General features: G+C 40.7%; 2 protein-coding genes across 5 annotated transcripts; one reads left to right on the plus strand and one right to left on the minus strand.

Moving 5' to 3' along the window:
* Positions 1-118: 118 nt before the first annotated feature.
* On the minus strand, positions 119-8,996 carry WHR1 (winged helix repair factor 1). 2 transcript variants are annotated; one of them, XM_072431954.1, is made up of 7 exons: positions 8,935-8,996; positions 7,848-7,993; positions 7,310-7,455; positions 4,979-5,214; positions 3,209-3,306; positions 1,571-1,718; positions 119-329 (listed from the first exon to the last, which is right to left on the minus strand). In XM_072431954.1, the coding sequence occupies exons 2-7, from the start codon at positions 7,954-7,956 to the stop codon at positions 284-286; spliced, it is 783 nt and encodes a 260-aa protein (XP_072288055.1). In that variant the 5' UTR covers positions 7,957-7,993; positions 8,935-8,996; the 3' UTR covers positions 119-283. The 2 variants fall into 2 exon arrangements, with proteins under 2 accessions (XP_072288055.1, XP_072288056.1); XM_072431955.1 differs by lacking the exon at positions 8,935-8,996 and adding an exon at positions 8,281-8,304.
* On the plus strand, positions 8,766-19,387 carry DXO (decapping exoribonuclease). 3 transcript variants are annotated; one of them, XM_072431953.1, is made up of 7 exons: positions 8,766-8,786; positions 12,365-12,743; positions 13,674-13,900; positions 14,841-15,060; positions 16,040-16,175; positions 16,260-16,354; positions 16,430-19,387. In XM_072431953.1, exons 2-7 carry the CDS (start codon positions 12,616-12,618, stop codon positions 16,539-16,541), a joined length of 918 nt encoding a protein of 305 aa, XP_072288054.1. In that variant the 5' UTR covers positions 8,766-8,786; positions 12,365-12,615; the 3' UTR covers positions 16,542-19,387. The 3 variants fall into 3 exon arrangements, with proteins under 3 accessions (XP_072288054.1, XP_072288051.1, XP_072288052.1); XM_072431950.1 differs by lacking the exon at positions 8,766-8,786 and adding an exon at positions 9,157-9,267; XM_072431951.1 differs by lacking the exon at positions 8,766-8,786 and adding an exon at positions 9,324-9,763.
* Positions 19,388-21,168: the final 1,781 nt, after the last annotated feature.

The raw sequence follows: 21,168 nt of genomic DNA on the forward strand, positions 1-21,168 counted from the left end.
CTCTCCATTCTTAGAGAGCTTTAATAAATCAGACCCATAGACACTGCAATGGACCACAGAACTCAGGAACAGGAATAGAAGAGTCCAAAAAGAGAAAAATTTGCACAATGACTCTGGATAACTTAAATAAATATTTATTAAAATTACATTGAAGATAATGGTGCAAGTTCATTTAGAGGCATTTGGAATATGGCATAAGTATAGGAATCCCAGGGTGTGGCTCAGGAATTAATGCAGAGAGAAACTAGGAAAGGGATTGGGAAGGAACATTGGGGTGGAGGCGCTATGTGTCTGATAGGCGGAGAAGAGTCCCAGACGCTGTAGGAATGCTGAAATACAAAAGAGAGAATAGAAATTATTCTTTATCCAATCATAACACAAATATACCTGAAATAAAAAGTACTTTACACACTATCCTCTTGTCTGCACCACAAAGCTCATCATCAAACACTTGCAGGACATATATATATATGGCAGCAAAGAAACCTGCTTATTCAATAAAACATACAAGCAGCAAAGTGCAGTACCCATAGAAGAAGATCAGAATTAATCTTTATGTGTTGGTGTGGTTCTAGCAAAATTCATTCTGATTGGTTGTTGCGGGTTGATTTACACCTATACTTTGCTCCTTGCAAGGTTTATTGAATAAAGCTTCAAAGGCTTCTAACTCTGACAAAAGGTGCAAGTTATCACTGAAAAATTATTTTCACACTGAGGTTGTTGCAATTTTTCCTTTTCATTGGTTTGTGATAGGTTGCTTCTGCTGACCAATATTGATGGAATTTGACAGCAAATTAACTGTGTAGGAGAGGACTTGTAGTTATTTCCTGAGACTGTAAGCTTGAAGCAAATGGAAATAAAAGCAATTTCTATGCATTCGGCAAAACATATCCAATAGAAAATAGGATAGCATAGATAATAATATACCACTTCAGAAGCAGAAACCTTAGCCTAGGACTTATGATTCCCAAAAAAAAAAAAAAAAACTCAGAGGAGAAGTCCAATAAGTCCACAGCTTCAGCTGCTCATTGGTTTAAAGTGACTTTAGACATTCTAGTAGATATTATGATGATAAAGAGAGGTCTTTCATCAATGCTGAAGGCTGTCATGTCACTAGCTGTCCCTCAATGGGGCTCACAATTTAATGTCCCTACCTATAATGTCCATAATTATATGTCATTAACAGAGTCTAAGGTCAGTTTTGGAGAAGCCAATTATTCCAACTGCTTGTTTTGGAATGTGGGAGGAAACCAGAGTACCCGGAGGAGAGAACGTGCCAGCTCCATGCAGATAGGGTCCTGGCCAAGATTCGAACCTGGGACCCAGCGCTGCAAAGGCCAGAGTGCAGAGCAGAGGAGCACATGAATACAAAACGTGCTGGCTAAGAGCACATCAATATGGAGTATTATTTAAGCATATTGTATGCTCTTGTAAAGACTTCAGAGCTTTCTGATCTATGGGGTTAAGGGATTTTGGTTTTCCTTTCTTCATCTTCAAAATAAATTAGATGGACAGACTACAATGCACTAGAGGTTGTCATCATCAGTGTACTTTTTTTCCATACACTTACCAGTCCACAAGTCCCGCCCCTATAATATCATGGATGTGATACTCCATTCCTAAGCGTAGGGCGGGGGGAGGCTTTCGTGTAGAGAGATCTGTGAGGAGGACTTCTTTATATCGAGATTTGCTGATCTGAGATACAAGGGCCTTTCGTCCTGAGAACACAAGAGGAGATTAATTCATAAGAAAATGGTAAAAGATTTTTACAGTATCTGAAATATGTTTATTAAATGTTTTTTTTAAAGCTACATTTAATTTTAGGTCCTCTGTAAGAGTTATAGGAGCTGTATCGGTCGGGCACTGAAACAGAAAAGTTTTTGATTTAGGAGAGTTGTTGGGTTGATTGAAATACATGGATTAGATGCGGGATGGTTATAACTATAACCAACCTTTGAAAACTTCCAGTGTCTGGACAGGTTGAAGTCTGCTTGGTTGCCCATCTGCTTTTTTGGGTTCCTTGCCAAAATCTTATACTTGAGAGGATCACATATACATGGGGCCAATTATTATTACACAGTATTTTTTAGCACTGACATATTACACAGGGCTGTACAAAGTTCACAGTCATGTCAACTGTCATCATATGACTATTATCATAGTCCATTTTGGGGGAAGCCCATTAACCTAACTGCATGTGTCTGGAATGCGAAAGGAAACCCACATCATGAAGATCAAGACAAAATTAATGTTGCTTTTATTGTATATGATTGTTCTATTTGGTAAAATTATTGTATTGTATTCCAATAATTGCCTTAAAAGTACCATTTGATTCTTAAAATAAATTGTACATACATTTAACTTTAGGACTAAGGACATTTATACATTTTTTATATGTGCTTAAATGGCAAGCTGCAATATACTACATTCTGGTTTAGATATGCTTTCAAGGAATACAAAGAACAAGGGCAGTGTGCCAAGAGTAAAATGCTACAGAAACAAATTAAATATACTGGCAAGTTTACAAAACTTATACCACATCAGGTGTGTTGGTAAATATCAATCAAAAGTAATACCACCTGAAGAGTAGAATGTTGTACAGATGTGTGCAGTATTTTTTGGAATTCTGACTGATCAATTATCAATCAGATTAGTCATGGAAAACAAAATTGACAGTGAATCTGCTCGTGCATACCAGGAATTAGAGCCTCTGTTAAGTTTTACTGCTGTCATAGGCTCTTTTGGGGAGATTTCTACACTTCCTGTCTGGTAGAAATGTTATCCACAGAACAGGAAGTGAGTGGAGACATCTGTAACAGAAACACAAGCAGAAGTAAAAATGTTTTCTTTTAATGCTGGGGAAAGGTAGAACATCTGTTAGCTTTTTATTGTTTGTTTCCCTAATTATTTTTCTTTATCTAATCTAATAAAGATTTTCTTTCTCTTTCTTTCTGGTAAACAGTGGTCTTTATTACAAGACATTAGGGGAAACCTCTACAGAGCCCCAGATAGCAGTAAACCTTACAGGGGTTCAGATATTTTTTCATTATATCCAAATAGAATAAAACTGCTTTTTTAATAATTTTTATAGGTTTAGATACATTTTAAAGGTCTCTAGGTTCATTACTATTCTTTGCACTGGTAAAACAGCTGGTAAAGAGAGAAAGTGGAAAGAGAACAGATACACTATACAGACCATGATTCTGACCTTTTATAAAATGTGAGATAAACTTCCCTGCGCCCGGCACAGCCAGCCACCAACTCCCAGCGTCCCTCACTGTGAGGAGTCCAGCATTGACCAGCTGCCTGTATAAAGAAAAATTTCAATAGTTACAAATCACAATCAATCTTTATACAGTTCAAAGATTAAATAAACCATCCTTGCTCTTTCTTATCTACACATGTACTGAACTAGACAAGCACACAGCCTATGGAGAAATAATTCATATCACCAAGACATACAGCAGCATGGGAAGCTGGCTGACGATTTCTACTCCAGTGCTCACACAATTATAATTTTTGATGCAGAAGAAGAAAAAGCAAAGTGAGGCAACCATTTTTTTTCTAGGTAGGAAAACCAATTGCTAAAACAGCTCCCATATATGAATTGTATTTTCACATTTCGCTTTCTGTCTGGTGCTCAGCTTTAACATAATATTCTCATGAATCAATTACTTTATTCAAAACACCAGTTCAAGCAATTTATAACTTTCCATTTGATGTGACTTTGTATTTAAATCAATGTTATTTCCCTCAGTTTTATATCCCTAAAAACCCAGAGTTTACTCCTGGCAGGGATCTAGATAGATTCAAATGGTGGATTGACAAAGGGTTTGAGCGAATTCATGATATAATAAATGTTCGTGCTATCTCCAGTTTTGAATATCTGGTTAGTAAAAAGGAACTGCCAAGTCGCAAATATTTTCGCTATCGGCAAATTCGATCCTTAGTGAGTTACAAAATTCGGCTAGCTCCTAGCCCAATGCGGCTTACTATATTTGAATGCTCATGCAGGTCCCTGGCCGACATGAAAGGTCAAATTTCCCTAACTTATACTATATTGATGACTTCTTTGCAAAAACTAAAATATAAGTGTTAATGGGAAGACAATTTGGGGATTTCATTATCCAGAGAGTAGTGGAGTGAAATTGCCTACCCGCTTTCCAAAATTTCACTCAACTCGGCCCTGGTGGAGGCAAACTATAAGGTGTTGTGAAGGTGGTATCTGGTACCAGAGAGACCTTCTAAAATGTCACCCCTCAGCTTCTCCTTTGTGTTTTAGAGGCTGTGATGCTAGGGGTACAATGCTACATATGTAGTGGACATGTCCTGTTGCCCAGGATTATTGGACAGAAATATTTGATATTATTTCCAGGGTCCTGGAGAGGAATGTTCAGAGTTCTCCAGAGCCTGCTCTTTATTTAGCAATTGTGATTTGGTGGCTTCCAAGTATGCCCTGAATCTTTTGAAACAGATTCTGCTGGCTGCTCGTATCACACTTGCTAAGTCATGGAAATCTAATACAATAGTGCTGGGTCCATTCTTTGCCAAGATGGATTGGATTATGGTTAAAGACAGGATGACACATGTACTTGAAAACACAATAGAGAAATTTGACAGGACCTGGGACCCTTGGAAAAGATATAAATCCCCCACTACAGATAATTAAACAGACTTTACTTGGCAATATGTTTGTCCCCCTCCTTGCGATTCCTTCCCCTATTCTTCCCCTACTGTCTTGTCGTGCTGGGTTTGTCCTTGTTGTTATATAGAGATATTGGTTCATATTCATATACTCATATTCAGATTGGTTATTAATAAATACTGATTTGTATTATGTTCTTACCTTATATTGCACTGGACCTTTCAAAACTATTACACCTTTATTGAAGCTGTCTGTCTTAATTTGTACACGGTTGTACAATTTTTTTTTCTATGGTAAAATTTAGAAAAATATAAATCAATGTTATTTTCTTACGTGATCTCACGGTCACTAAAGCGATGTTTGTGCATCATTTCCTCTCTGTTGTAGCTGATCTTAGGGGAGGAGAAGAGGCTGGAGTCTAGGAATTTCTGGACGATGGCAGCCCTGGAACTACCATCCACGCTTCGGACTACCGCTGATCGCAAATCCTCACTCATCACCACTAGAAAGGTGTCGGGATCAAAGCCTGGCTGAACGAGGCACGCCTCACCCTTTTGCTGTAAGGAGTTCTGGAAAATAAAGGAGAGGACTCATGCTGAAGAGCAATCTGGAGGTATAAAAAGAACAGACAATCAAAAAACAGTATTACAACTGATCACAGTTGTGAAAAGCTTTGGTAAGCCGCCATTCTTAAAGTGACTGATATGTACCCATAGGAGAGCTAAAAGGCTAAGGCCCTCTCCTCCTGTGTTTACCACCATATCCCACGAATTCCATATCTTTACGAATCCCAAGAGGCTTCAGACTGCTCCAGAGACGCTTATGCGTAGCTTTTCAATCATTGAAAAAAAAAGTGCTGACCTCCCACATGGACCTTTTTTTTTTTTTTTTTTTTAACTACAGCAGGCTGAGCCATCTGATCTGGCGCCTGCGCAGTGCGAGATTGGGTAACATAGCCAGAAAAAGAAAAAATATGGCGTCCCCCAGCATGGAGGAGGCAAGAAACCAGGGCAACGTGGGACCGTATGGAAGATGGCTCCGGAAGGATCGATGGGTCTGTGGAAGTAAAGGCAACTGTCCCTTTTATTTTTAGTTTAGCTCTGCTTTAAGGCAGAACTAAATATTAAAAATAAAAATTGCAACCAGATAGGTTCTGTATTGCAGAAAGGACATGCAATATTCCTTCTGCAACAAAATAAAAATACCTGCCTGATATCAGTTTTTTCACCAGTTCTTGCTCTATTGCAGGTGTTGAACCTTCAAGCCATCTCAATTGGCCAGGCTAGGATGATGTAAGTCTCATGCCAGTGATCTCCCCAGTCTCTTTCAGCAAGGCGCACCACTCGGCACTTTTCAGTAACCACCTGGCTGAGTGCTCACTGAGGAGTATACAGGGGCTGCCACCGACCTACAGCTTCTGCGCACCTAACTTAAAAACATTTCTGGGTTTAACAGTGAATGTATGTGTGAGTTTATTCACTCCTGGAAGCCCCATGCACAGTTCAATAAGTTTAGAAAAGAAGATTTTGAACAGGCAGGTATGTTTCATTGAAGAAAAGACATTGCCTGTCCGTTCTGCAATAAGAACCCTGCCAGCTCGTAATTTTGTAATGATGAACATTAGTATCCCTTTAACTGGCCGCATAGGTAACACAATTCATCTTCTAAAACAAAATTTGTGGCCATTTAGAAGAGTTTGGTGAAAAAAGCTGAAGCTAAAGCAGAACAATGTATAAAAGATAGACAAGTGACAAGTTAAAGTGCACCTGTGCCCAGATTATGTACAGGAAACTATTTACATATTCTTAGTGGATCGAAACTCAAAATATTTACTTTACATAAAAGAGTGGACAACCCTTTTATTTAAAGTAACAATTGTGCAGGTGCAGCACCTCCCCTTTTGTCTTGATCGATTGCAAAGCCTCCCGTATACCTATGTCATGCATCCTGGGAGGCTCTTGGCTGCCTCTTCTGCGCATGCCTGAGATTTCTTTAATGGAAGAAAAAAAAAAAGCAGATCTCAAGCATGCGCAGTGAGATCGGCAATCTTTTTCTCCATCTACGTCACCTGGTCTCGCGCCTGCACAGTGCGAGATCAGGTGACATAGGAAGAAGAACCCAGAAGAAGAGAGCAGATTATGTCGGCGACTGCAGTTTCTCAGACGGATGCCCAGGCGACACGGGATCCAAAAGAAGAAACCTCCCGAAGGATCTGCGGGATTAAAGGAAAGTGTGTTGTTTTTTTTGTTTTTTTAATTTAGTTCTGCTTTAACAAGCAGTATAAAATTATAGAGGGTCTAGTTCTGCTATAAAAGTAGTTTGTGCTATCAGTATATCCTAAAGGACAAAAGGACACATCCTCTACATACTAAGGAACTATATGTTACTGTTATTTTTAGAACTGTAACTGACCTAGTATGAAATTGATGTTTTAAGACTATAAATACCACCATGAAAATCAAATTAGATTTAATTTATGAAGGTTATTGGATTACAGATAGGTCTGCTTTGAAACAACAGCAAAATGCTGCTTATTTGTTGTACAAATTTTAGTTCAGGGGCTTAGAAAGGACTGAATGCCTGTTTGGATATCCATGTCTGTGGTTACCAGATGGGCAAACAGCTGTCATCATGCTTAAAATAGGTTTTCAGGAATTTACCCACCAGCAGTCGGTCTACAGTTGTGCGATCTCGTATCATGCTGTACATTTGATGGCGCAGAAACATAGGAGGCAATGTGTCGTTAAAAAGCTTGCGGGGGAAGATGGCACACAAGTATGGCACAGCATCCTGGGGGTTATCTGTGAAATCTAGAAAAAAATATACATTACATATAAATATATAGTTTTCTTTAGTTTTGGATACAGTGTTGAAGAGATAGAAAACCTGACAGGTACAAGACCGTACAAACATTGAATTATTGTCCCTGAAAGACCTTTCATGATGAGTGACGGATGTATACACGTCGCTGTCTGTTCTATGGAGAGAGGAGGGGGGAATGAGTAAGTGGCACACCACTGTGCTCTCCTCCTTGCAGTAACTCATGGATGTCAGTACAGATACATGAGTGACATCGGGCGACCTCTGTACTTATGTCAGATTCTTGATCCTGACAACACTAATTGTTCATATCAGGCAAGAATCATCTGACATGAGTAATGCCTTGTAAAGCAGGTGTAAACTTTTCTTCCACTCTCATTACCTGGATAGGGAGATGGCACTGTGCCCAAATCAGATTTGATTACTCCATTGTCTTCTCGCTTTTTCTTCACTTTGAATGTTTCACTGATTAGCTTTCGCTTTCGGTCCATAGGGGGGAGGGGAGAGGGGTAAGGGAGGGAGAGATTCCTGAAAAACAGATGGAAATTTAAAAAAAAGGAAATAAAATCTAACTGAACTGACACAACTTAAATGCTTCTATGTGCTGACAGTGAGGTTTTAAATTTTTTTACCAAAATAAGACTGGAGTGTGTGTGTGGGGGGGGGGGGGGTCAGGACAGCAGTAAAAATATTTGACTATTAACTGACTGTAATATGTAAAGACTAAGATGTCTCATTTCCTCTTTCTATGTCAACGGATTTTAGAGGCACAGGAAGCAATAAAAATATTGACAAACATTTCAACCCTTTTGTACCCTAAGCTTTATCTCCAGACAGCCAAGCCCAGTGCATGGACACCCGACACAACCTCCAATCCAACCTAAAGAGAATAAGTAATACGGCATTCCTTTTACTCTAATATCATACTGGAATGTGAACACTGTTTTGGAAAATTTAGCAAATGAGAGAAAGCAATAGAGAGAGAGAAAGAGAATGAGAGAGAGCGAGAGAGTAAGAGAGCAAGAAAAAAATAGTGAGAGAAAGAGAGGAGAAAAAGGAAGAGAGAAAAAAAGCGAGAAAGCATGTGAAAAAGAGAGCAGGCGAGCAAGAGAAAAAGAGAGCGAGAGAGCGAGCGTGAGAATAAGAAAGCGAGAGAAAGAGAGAGAGAGAGAGAGAACAGGAGAGCGAGAGAGAGAGAGAACAGGAGAGCGAGAGAGAGAACAGGAGAGAGAGAGCGAGAGCGAGAGAGAGAGAACAGGAGAGCGAGAGAGAGAGAACAGGGGAGAGAGAGAGAAAAAAAAGAGCGCACAAAAGAGACAGAGTGAGTAATAATGCCTATATATGACATTTCATACATTCTAGTAACTATAAAGTCTACAATAGAAATACTAGAACAGTTCCCAGAATTCTAAGTAATATTATAAAAGGATTTATTCAGGAATAAAATAAAACAAGCAGTCTTCACTTACCTACACTACCTCCTCTACACTTACTCAACCAGTTCCCACGTCATAACTAATCTGTGTCTCCTATATACTCACCTGAACCGGCGGGTTCGGCCATTTTCTTGAAGACCAAGACGCACCAGAAAGCTATAGAATTAAGAGACGACAAAATGGAGGACAGCGGTAGAGTGAGCTGTAGACAGATTTAATGGACCTTGTCCCTCTAGTGATGGGAAGTTATGGGAATGCGTGCCAACGTAACTTCCGGCGTGTAACATTATACGTCATTATGGAAGTGAAAGATAAATAGAAGAAGAATGGAGGGAGACACAGAGCAAGGAAAAGACGATGGAGGAGGTAGAGGCCGTGCCCCGCTCATAGCAATGCTATACATACATTATGGTGATATATGAAAGCTGTAGCTGTGCAGCTGCTGGATGCTGTGTGATTTATTGCCCGTTATAAGGATGTTTATTGCCAAAGAGAACCTGTCATTATATGCCAGCAGTGTGTGTTGATGCTGCTCTGTCTGTAATGCTCATGGTCTGCTTGTATTTGGTGTTTTCCTGTTGGTGATATCAGAACATTTCAGTCTGCATTGCACAGCGTTGTCACTGTTGTTTTTCATCATTAAGCAGACATGGGTTATATATTTCAGAACATTAAAGTGGAACTAAACTTAAACAAAAAAACTGCATTTATCTTTAATCCCGCAGATCACTCAATTGCGCTGGAGAATTCCTCAATCAGGTCCTGCGTTGTCCTGGAATTCTTTTTTGCACAGGAAATGCTGGGTGCTGCCATTTTCTGCCTTCATCATGTGATCTCTCACCCTGCGCCTGCATGAAATTGGGTAATGTAGCCTGCTGTAGAGGGGTAAAAAAAGAGAGCTGATCTTACTATGCATGCGTGATATTTGGATCTTTTTCCCCTCAGTAAAGGAAAATGCCCCTTCTGCACATGTCTGAGATTGGGCATGTGTAGATGGAAGCAAAGAGCCTCCCTGGATGTTTGGGGTATGTATCCCAGGAGGCTCTGCCCTCCCATCTCTGCCGTGGCAATAAAGAAGAGGGCAGGGGCTTTAAAGCTTACCTAAACTCAACATATTCACTTTACATAAGAGTAGATAACCCTTATATGTAATGGAAAAATGGTAATTATTTTTTTTAAGTGCCAAACGAAAAAATAAGTGCAGCACCTCCCTTTTCAGGCTTGATCACCTATGTGATCAGGACTAAATGGGAGCGCAGAGCCTCCTGGGATCAGCTCCATCGAGGGACCTGCAGGATTAAAGGTAAGGGTAATTTTTTGTTTCCGGTTTAGTTCCACTTAAATTTACTTGCCTGAATCTTAGTTTTTATTTTACAGGATGAGAATGTAGATAATATTGTGTTGTGCAAAATATAAAGCTCATGTTTGGGATAATAACCCCCACCCCTCCTCCACCACCTTCCATTTGATTGCTGGCAGAACCAAAACATAACAAATATCCTTGTACTCCCCTACAGTTACAGACATGTGGCACCCCAGACCTGAGACCTTTCCTGTTGCATGATGTGAATGGTTTCCAGTGATCGCCCCAGAACCTTTTAGCTGGGTGCACCACCAGGCAGTTTTTGAGTGATTAATGAAGAGTTGGATCACAATACAGGGGGTGCCACCTACCTACAGCTTCTTCCCACCCATTGGCACCACCATCAGTGAGGTCCTCATAGGACCCAGATAAGGTGACCTTAGCAGTAATATCAGTGGCAGGCGACCATAGGTGACAGGTCGATGCAGACACGTCTGGAGTGCTAAATTGATGTTTCCTTGCATCTAGAGACCGGAATAGGGGCCTTAATGGGAGATTGAGGTGAGTATGTCTTGCTTCTCAAGGTAAGGAAAAAATAACCTACAGGGTAACAATTCTATTTTGTTTAATAAAAATTACAATTTCAAAAAGAAAAGATATTTTTATCTATAATGACTCATAAAGACTTAGGCAGCGTACAAACGTAAGATGATTCTGGTGCGATTATCGTTTCAGGGCTGGTATCGCACGAGAATGTGACGTGTGTACAGTGCCCATCCGACGTTCATGAATCCGTCCCGGCGATCATAATACAAGTGAAGGGGAGAGAGAGCGCAGTTGGGTGCCACTCACTCGTTCTTCCCCCCTCCATAGAGCAGAATGGTGCTGTATGTACAGCGCTCATTCATGCATCTTTCAGTCTTTTGTCGTTGGAAAGGATTGTGAAAGATCTAAGGTATAACGTGTTTAAGTAGCCTAAGAAAGAGGTGTAGTACAAACAAGAGATGAAATTATAAATAACATGATATGAAAACATGTGGGTACTATACAAGATCAACATCCATAGGCAGCAAGAGAGAAATCCAATCCAGTCAGGAAGGAAAAGGCACAACACCATATTCGAGTCCATTCTTCAGCTTAGGTTAGCCCCTTGAGTTGTGTCCTTTATCAACTTTGCCAAATGGTGACTGTTAAACCCGGTACCCACAATAGGAAACACCAAAGAGAAGTGAGGAGAAGGGTTGTTAGGGTAAAGATGATCAGGCTCCTCAAAGATGTAGTATGGAGTCATTAAACCAGAATACTTAATAATAGATATCTCAGTCTTATTATTACAGTATCTGTATAGCGCTGACATATTACACAGTGCTGTACAAAGTCCATAGTCATGTCACTAGCTGTCCCTCAAAGGAGCTCACAATCTAATGTCCCTACCATAGTCATATGTCATTACCACAGTCTAAGGTCAACTTTGTGGGGGAGGCAATTAACCTCACTGCATGTTTTTGAAATGTGGGAGGAAACTGGAGTACTCAGAGGAAACCCACACAAACACGGGAAGAACCTGAAAACTCCATGCTGGTAGTATCCTGGCCAAGATCCGAACCTGGGATCCAGCACCGCAAATGCCAGGGTGCTGACCACTGAGCGAACTTGCTGTCTTCCTATGTTTGATCAAATTTGTCTAGGGTATCATTGGGCACAGCTGTGAGATATTCCATCTGACGGACATTTTGGATACATTTGTAAAGATCATCCATTGAAGAGGGGAAGTTGATTTCTATTTAGTTGGAATAAGAGTGCGTCCGGAAACTAGGATATGGGGGATCAGTTTGAGTGGGTTTGGGGACATCAGTAATTGGAAGACCCAGTTGGTGGGTGAGAGGGTCGAGAGGTAACTGCTGATAATGCAGTGTTCTTCGCAGCCCCTTTTAGCTGGGCGCACCACCTGGCACTCCCTGGCTGTTTTGAGATAATTACTGAAGAGTTGGGTCACATTAAAGGGATAGCCACCCACCTACAATTTCTTCCTGGGTTTATCTGTCTCCAATACTATTAAATAGCAGGGCAATACCAAAAATATGCTTTATTTTCATGAAATCATTTATTCAGGACCCAGCAATATTGTCATTTGTAATTTTTTGTTTTTTTGTTTTGTAGTGAGAGTGGCTAAGAGAAGCTCTGATGAGGCCTGATCTGATGTTCCCAAGAGCAAACACCCTTCCTGGTCTCCTTCACCCCTAAAAACGCATCCATCCCTTTACCAAAACTCCTTCCCTTTCTATCGACTGCCCTCTGAGGTTGGTTTTTTCTCGCTGGATGAAAAGCGTTGTTACCATGCTGACGGCCGTCGCTTGCGCTATTATCGTCCTCCTAAGGACAAGGATGGTGCCTCCCCTGATTGGGACCTGATGGAAGGGTTTGAGGATCACTATATTCGGAGGAATGAAGATGAGAAGGAAGGTCTACTCCATATTTTGACATGGATAAAGGAGAACAGAGGACTTATTAAAGGGAGTGGCCATGGAGAGAGCAAGCGGTGAGGCTGTAATTCTACACATGGTGACCAAAGATTATATTTACTTTACAATTAGAACTCCTTGTGTGAGAGGCAATGGCTCAAGAGTTGCATATAGGTTCTCTTGCAGGTGTCTGGTAATCACGTCTTAAAGTTGAATAACTAAAGTTCCACTTTAAGTTTGCATGATCATGCCATGTCCCTTCTTTAATAACATGTCTTACCTGCCTGATTGTTTTGGGTTTCTGGCGTCTAAGATTTGTATGTGCTTTGCTTGCCAAGGAAGTCTGACAATCCCAGCTTCCTTTGCATGTGCCAGGATGAATGAACTCCTGTGCAGGAATTACATCATTCTGGAACAGCCAATCAAGATGGACAAAGATCTCATGTAGTCGGAAGAAGGGAAGAAATACCCTGACGCTGGAACGTGGATAGGTGGGAGATTTAGTTCTGCTTTAACTTTCATATCTAAACAGAAAATTTTTTGCCTTGAACGTCGGCACAACACTACACAAGCACACCATCATCACTCTCTCCCCTGTTCTTTTCAAAACATGGTTCCAGTCTGTTCTCTTTAGTACTCTTCTGTACTCCAAATGGCACATCTCATTTTGCGTTACTTGTAACCCAGGCTGTATAGATGTGAGTGTGCCCACACACCTTTTTTAGTGGGGTTGTAGTCACAATTAGGATAGCAATGCATTATTTTCCGTGAATGGCAGAAAGGAAAGGTGTAGAATGCACTGAAGGCAATTGGACTCGTACATTATCTGCTATTGTGTGATACTTCCCCATTAGATTGTAAGCTCTTTTGGGCAGGGTCCTCTCCTCCTCCTCTGTCACTGTCTGTCATTTGCAACCCCTATTTAATATACAGCGCTATGTAATATGTTGGTGCTATATAAATACTGTTTATTAGGAAGGTGATTATTGCTTCTTTCTTTGCTTCAGACCAGTGGATCGAGATTTTGTCACCTGGCGGGGCCATCTCACGAAAATCCTCTGTACACCATATGAGACACAGGAAGGCTGGATCCTGGCTGTCACTTTATTTAAAGGCACTCTGTACATCAGCGAGAAGGAGACAGAAGCTGCGTATAAAAAGAGGAAGGAGAGAACCCAGGAGCAGGAGAAGTTCATGTACTCTGGTTATAAGTTTGAGAGCTACCTATGTGCTTGTAAGTGAGACCATATTCTCAATTCTCCTGTTTTCTAAATTCTGGCAGGTTTATTGCAGACTAAACATTAACCAGTCGCCGACATTAGGCATGCTACATTCTGCACAAAAAATTTTTTTGTGTTTACAAAAAAGCCAAACCCCCCTGCCCCCCCCCCCCCCCCCCCCCAATGTTCCTTCCACCTGTCTTCACTGGCATTTCCTTGCTGTCAAAATGACAGCCAGGATTTGCTGGGTAATTACAGCAGCCAACAGACTTTAAATAGTGTTTCTAAACACTGTTCAGAAGTGAGGTGTAACAATGATTGTTACTTTGGATTTACTTTGTTTAATATCAAGCATTTTCAGTAAGCATGGATTTTTCGTTAATACTGCAGAGTACCCTCAAATGCACCATGAACTCCTCAGCCTTCAAAAATTTAATAAACATACTGCTGTCACTGCTTGAAAGGAGAAGCAGGGGGAGCTGCTGAGTGACTGCTGGGAAGGAGAAGCAGGATGAACTGCTAGGACACTTCTGGAAGAGTGGAACAAGGAGAGCTGAGCTGTTAAGTTATTGCTGAGCTGGTGGGGCGGGGAGATCTGAGCTGGCAAGTCACCAATGAGAAGGAGGTGCAGGATAAGTTAAGTTGCTGGGTCACTGCTGCAAGAAAATATTGAGGGAGCCAAGCTGCTGAGCCATCACTAGGAGGCAGGACAGGAGCTGTAAAACGAATTACATGAATGTCATCAGTGCTGCTTTTGTGAATTTGAGGATGTCTTTCTCCCGAGTACCTCCATGAGGGCTTGTTTAAAGGCTTATTTACTGTCCTATATATGTATGTGTTTGTGTTCATAGTTTGGCTACTAGTTCTTTCAAAATGCACTTTTCTTTCTTTACTGTGTTGTCTTACCAGCTTGTGCACAAAACATTCCTAACTTGCATTTGTCTTCATGCACAGACACCCCTGACAGCGATCCTTGCCCTTCTGAGGTGGTGAATACCAACGAGGCATTCTGCAGTGTTCTTTTGGGTCGCCTTGCCTCCCATTCTGTGCTGTTGTCAGGAGAGGTGGACTGTGTGGACGCTTCTGCCACTAACCCATCACCACCATCTAATTATGTGGAACTGAAGACAAGTGCACAAATAAGGAACCAACATCAGCAGCGCAGCTTTAACAGGTAAAGACTATGGTTAGTTTGCAGGAGGTGATCATTTTAGGTTTTATTATAATAAATATATTAAACAGATCTGATTAGTAATGGACATTTGTGAGAATTTTAATATCCAACTTGTAGCACTTTAGTCTTTAAAACTCGTGAATGCTGGTATTTAGCTGTATTCTGTCCCTGCCAGAACAGAGATGTTCGTTAACTGTCTGACTGTAAGGCTGGGTACACGTGTAATAATTGTCATTGGAAAGGGTCTTTCATGTTCCTTTCCAACAACAAATGACTGCATGAACGAGCGCTGTACATACAAAGAGGGGAGGGGGGAGAACAACACTCTCTCCCCTTTACTTCCATTATGATCGTTCGTTGTCCATGGATCTGCCAGGATGGATCACAAGTGCTGTACACATGCCAGATTCTCATAGGATATCAGCCCCAAGGCGATTATCGGAGGAGAATCATCTGACGTGTGTATGTAGCCTATGGCTTCCATTATGTTTGCCTGAGCTCAGGCTGCCAACTGGCCTTGTATTCAGGTGGTTGGAAAAAGATAGAACAATTGGCAAAGGTTTAGTTATCTTTCATGTTCTTTGCTTAAGGCAGTTGGATAATTGTCAGTTTTCCCACACTAAGGTCAGGCAGAAGTAAGTAAAACTATGGCAGTCTTTACAACTTGATAAAGCCTGAAATTCACGCTCAGATGAGGAAAGAATACAAGTAAATAATTATATATGGCATATCCTTTTACAGGTAATGATTTTTTTGTGCCAAGTGCAGTGACCCAGAAAAAAAAAATGAAAGGCTTGACATGATCAGGCAGCTGACATTTTCAGACATGCAGAATTAAACTGCAAGTACCTTGAGGGCAGAGTTTAAGATTTGGCGCTGTCATTCCTTTTTTGTTATGGTTTTTGTTTTACTGCTCAGGATGTTTTTGCAGGTACTGTAAGCTGTAATTTATGAATTAAAGGTGTTTTCTTGCCACCAGATACAAGCTCCTGAAATGGTGGTGTCAGTCCTTTCTCCTTGGGATTCCCCTTATCGTTGCTGGTTTCCGCAATCAGCAAGGAAGAATCGAATCGTTACAAAATTATCGAACAGCAGACATCCCTCATCTAGTGCGGGTAATCCAGAAATAGAATTCACATACATTTCCATCCCTGTCCTATGACTGTCTGTGTGTTTATGATAGATTTGTCTCTCCACAGGGAGATAGGCAAAGCTGGGACCCTGCAGTGTGCATGAACTTCTGCAATGCCTTTCTGTCTTATATCAAGAAAGTGGCCACAAAGGATAACCCCAGGTAGGAAAGGTGACTGTTGGTGTGTATTACCAGTTCTTTTTCTTAGTTGCTAATCATTTTGTTTGTCATCTACAGAGTCGTCTATGTGTTCTCTTGGGAGCCAGGCTCAGACATAACATTCAATATGGAATCTAATTCAACTGACCTGGTTGTACCTGAATGGTATGTGGAGGCACTTGCACAATAATCCTAAACTGTCGACTGGGTGCTGGAATGGCATCAACTAACCAGGTGACAAAATGGCAGATTGATACCTGGACCTGACTGTCTAATGCAGCCTTCTCAACATTTTAAACATGGGGGAACCCTTGAAAAAACTTTCATGACTTCAGGGAACCCCTTCTATAATTACTATATCCACCATTCACAGTACATTAGCATAGTGCTCAGTGGAAAGAAGCCAAAAAGGTCATTGGTGTCATTGATCTGGAGGTAACCTGGCTGAAACAAAACTTGTCTAATGCCTAAAGTTGCATACTCATTGTAGAACCTAAAGAAGGATTTGGAAATACCTAGCATTGAAAAAGAACATGGGCAGACAGATTTTAGAACTTAATATGGATGCTCTCAGCCAGCATTGCATTCACTGGACTCATCTGTATACATTCTGCCTTTAAGCGACCCTGCAGATTTACTTTGAGAAAAAAAGAGGCTGGTCCTCACAGATTAACAACCAATAGTTTATAACCCTCTCCATCTCCCTGGGCCCTTGCTATATGCTAATATCAAAGTTCAGCTTTTTCCACAATCCTGCATGACAAGATGCAGGGGGTGTAGTGAAGCTGACACTGAAGCACCTGTGTTGTGAATCACGTCAGCATGCCATGGACACTTCCACAAAAAGTGGTGAATGGTGCAGACATTTTAACAATTGTTATATATTGTGTTAAATATTTGTTTATGACAAATTCACTTCAAGCTACAGTCCTAGCAGAAGGCTAAATACACAGGCCCATAACTTAGAGATCTGGCTTTTCTCTCAAACACTATAATCTTCAATCAGGATTACAGGAAGCTGTGATGTAAAGCCAAATCCAGTTACTTGCACTAGCTGTATTTTAATCAGGACTCCCAGATTTAAAATAAAAAAAAATGTGTTTCAATGTGTAGCACTGTGCATCCCGGATATGGAGCTGCAGCTCATATTCATAAGATTCCCTGTTGTGTTCGCACTCCCCCAGACCTTGCCCAGGCATGGAATGCTTTAGATTCTGTAAATACAAGATGTTCTGTGATTGGTCGTGAAGAGAGGGTGGTCATAAAATGAGAGCGCAGCTGTGCCACAAATCTTGCAGAACCACAAGCCGGAGCTGTGCCGTGCCTCTGACCGTGTTATTTTTAAGAAGAGCACTGTGACAGGGATTTTGCTTACACCTCCCACCACATAACTTTAATGTGTAAACATTAAAGAAAAATGATTTTCATGTAAATAAAATGCACTAACATAGCTACCTGGGCTTTAGTTTTAAAGTCACTCTTGCTCCTCTTTTTTTTGCTATCCCATCAAGAGTACCTATGCAGAGAATGCTCCTCTGTGTTGATTCCACTTGTGTAACAGCTTTCCAGAATCGCTTTATAGATGGTCTCTTCCACATTTACGCAAAGCCACCAAAGTGAAAGTTAAATCCTAAGCAGAGCTGAAGATTGAGCCTGAGCCCAGAGCGAGTGCCATCAATCCTCTTTTCCTGATTGTTAGCAAATAAAAAAAAAAAAAAAAATCAATTTTACAACCAATCAGCAGAAACTTAAATATTTTTTACCATGGCCAGAGAATGGACCGGTTAGGAGGCAGATTTCTTGGCAGTGATGGGAGAAAAAGCAATCTGCCCTGTCAGAAGTGGTAAACAATACAATAAACTACTGTTAGTGTTATGTAATTAAAAAAAATGATAGTTCTTCTGGTGTAATGGTTAGTGTTCCTGTTTAGTATAAGCCTAGAGTATGTGATTGAGGCTGTCCATAAACATTTTAAATGTTGCAAATTTTTACCATTGTTGATAAGTTCATAAACATCTATCATATTTTTTTTTTTTTTAATTTTACAGAATCTTTAAAAAAAAAAAAATAAATCAAAAAATACTTCTGGCATATACTGGCCCCATGGTTAGCGTTAGGTAAACAGGGTGGCTTGACATGTGCAGAACAGAACCGTTTACTAAAAAAAAAAAAAAAGGTATTAATACAATAATAATTATGAAGTTCTTTCAGCAAAGCTAAATGTATACAAGCTTAAATATCACTGCGTCTCACTGCTGTACTCATGGCAGATTCTTGCCCGAGATAAACCGACTATTGGTATCGGGTGAGAATAATCTCACATATGTACATAGCCTGAGACTGGATGATTAGAGAATGGAAAGCAAAGAGCTGAAAAGGGAGGGCCGTAGCAGGCACAGATTTGTAGAACATCGAAACAGGCCTCCAGAATATCTAAATCACACATCCCAGGAGCCTCGGGCATGCGCAGAAGGGGCATTTCCCTACACTGAGGGGAAAGACATGCTGATCTCACGCATGCGCAATGAGCGGGCTATGTTGGGCGGGCTATGTCGTCTGATCTTGCACCTAAGCAGTGTGAGCACCCGGCATCTCCTCCCCGCCAGGTTGAAGAAGAATTCCTGGACCACATCGAGAAAAGATCCAGCACACTCGAGGGATCTTGGGGATTAAAGGTAAGTGTGATATATATATTTTTTCAGTTGATTTCTGCTTTAAGGGAAATTTGTAGAAAAAACAGGCTATTCACTTTTATGACAGGAGTAAACAAGTCGGAACAAGGAAAAGGCTTAAGTTCAACTTTTACAGAGGGTTTCACAGCCGCTATATAGGGATTTCCAGAATACTATGGCACGTCCAAAATGTATGAAAGAACTGTGAACTGTCAGATGTAATGGTGAAGCTTGCTTAATGAACTCCCAAAAAGTGATGAAAAGTGCTTTTTTTTTTTTATATATTAGCTAATAAACATTGTGAACATGTTAGTCTTTTGTTTTTTTTTTTACTCTGAAGCAAATAAAACATTGATGCATTGTGTTTCTGTCTGTTTTTATGTGGAAATAAACTCTGAAGGAAGCTTTCCTATATATATTAGTTAGCACCCTGGCCTTTGCAGCGCTGGGTCCCAGGTTTCTTATCGGCCAGTGCACTATCTGCATGTAATTTGCAGGTTCTTCCCATGTCTGCCTGGGTTTCCTCCCACATCCCAAAAACATGCAGTTAGGTTAATTGGCTTCTCAAAATTGGCCTTTGACTGTATTAAAGACATATGACTATGGTAGGGACATTAGGTAGTAGTTGTCACTAGCTGTCCCTCACAATGACTTTGTACAGTGCTGTGTAATATGTTGGTGCTTTCTAAATACTATTTTTTTTTATATATATATATATATATATATATATATATATATATATATATATGCATGCAGTCATCAGTATTACCTACAGCAGGGGTGCCCAAAAAGTTGATCGCGATCCACTGGTCGATCCCGGAGCCCTGCCTTACATCTATAGGGATGCTGGGGATGTCTCAGTGTGAGAAGGCTCAGGAGAGGAAGGTGAGCAGTGCTATGGCCCAGGTCAGTTCAGCCTCGGGGTCAGGGTTCGGGTTCAATTACCAGATACCTTTGTACAGATTAGCAGTTTTTTTCTTGTGCAGCATGTTATTCCCCTATGACTGGTGAACTGCAGCTTTCCTGTCACCATAGTCTTTTAGTGTAAATATCTGTGCAATGTTTCCCATTCAATGTCTCATTAGCTTCAGTCACTTCTGTGTCACACTTGGTGTACATATAAATAAATATATGTTTAGTATTTTTATTGTTGGTAAATAATTTGACTTGGTCATTTTAAAAGTAGCTGGCAAGCCAAAAGTGTGGGCACCCCTGACCTACAGTATCCCTAAAGCTGATCTTTTTCCCTGGACGTCTCATGTCTTGTTCATGCAACGTGACTGTATATTGCTTCTTTATGAACTGGTATCCTGATAAGAGCTGGAGCATATTTAACAAGCAGCAGAAGGATTTATTTGCAGTACATGTTCACTGAAACAGCCTATTCTCCAACAGTGAATGGAACTATGTTGATCCCAATAAATTACTTATGAAAGTGATGCATCCAGACTTTATAAAGTGGCCATCGGGGACTATATTCTGTAATTTGAGCAGTCCAGACCATGTTCTGGTATTAGGCTACGTACACGTGCAGATGATTGTGGCTCGTGTACAGCGTCCATCGTTTCGTCTGACAATGAACCATCATAATGAAAGTGAAGGTGGGATAGAGAGAAGCGGTGTGCCACTCCATTGTTCTCCCCTCCCCCCTACACGCAGAACGTTGCTGTATGTACAGCGCTTGTTCATGCATTGTGCAGTCGTGTGGTTGAAGAGGATCGTGAAAAGATCCTTTATTGCATGTGTGTACCCAGCCTTAGGTGTGGAGTCCCAGGTCAACAGTAGTTTGTGTTGAAGTCCTCCTATTCTTGTCCCCTCCTTCCCAAGGACTTAATTGCCTTTGTTTTTTCTACCAACTTGCCCTGCAAAAATTACTTTTGTGTGCTTCTTCTCCCTTCTTAAGCTAGGTACACACGTGCAATAATTATCGTTAGAAAACGAACGACTAATGATTATGCACGACTATTTTGAACGATCGTATTTTGCACAATTCTGTACAAGCTGTAAGGATACGATAGTTCAAATATAATCCACCAATAATGTACACATGCTAGATATGATCGTTTGAACGATGCAGGAAGTGACATGTAAAAGAGAAAGTGTACCGCAGAACCATTCATAATCAATGAACGACCGTACACACAA

This window comes from Pyxicephalus adspersus, chromosome Z (genome assembly GCF_032062135.1).
Source record: "Pyxicephalus adspersus chromosome Z, UCB_Pads_2.0, whole genome shotgun sequence".
NCBI classification, from domain to species: Eukaryota; Metazoa; Chordata; class Amphibia; order Anura; family Pyxicephalidae; genus Pyxicephalus; species Pyxicephalus adspersus.

Excerpts from the sequence above, each read along its gene's own strand:
- WHR1 (XM_072431954.1), bottom strand. The coding sequence starts at position 7,956 with ATGGACCGAAAGCGAAAGCTAATCAGTGAAACATTCAAAGTGAAGAAA. Across the intron at positions 7,456-7,847 it reads AGTGCCATCTCCCTATCCAG|ATTTCACAGATAACCCCCAG; the intron begins GTAATGAGAGTG and ends ATTTTTTTCTAG. Across the intron at positions 5,215-7,309 it reads CAACTGTAGACCGACTGCTG|AACTCCTTACAGCAAAAGGG; the intron begins GTGGGTAAATTC and ends TTTATTTTCCAG.
- DXO (XM_072431953.1), top strand. The coding sequence starts at position 12,616 with ATGGAAGGGTTTGAGGATCACTATATTCGGAGGAATGAAGATGAGAAG. Across the intron at positions 13,901-14,840 it reads TGAGAGCTACCTATGTGCTT|ACACCCCTGACAGCGATCCT; the intron begins GTAAGTGAGACC and ends CTTCATGCACAG. Across the intron at positions 16,176-16,259 it reads ACATCCCTCATCTAGTGCGG|GGAGATAGGCAAAGCTGGGA; the intron begins GTAATCCAGAAA and ends GTCTCTCCACAG.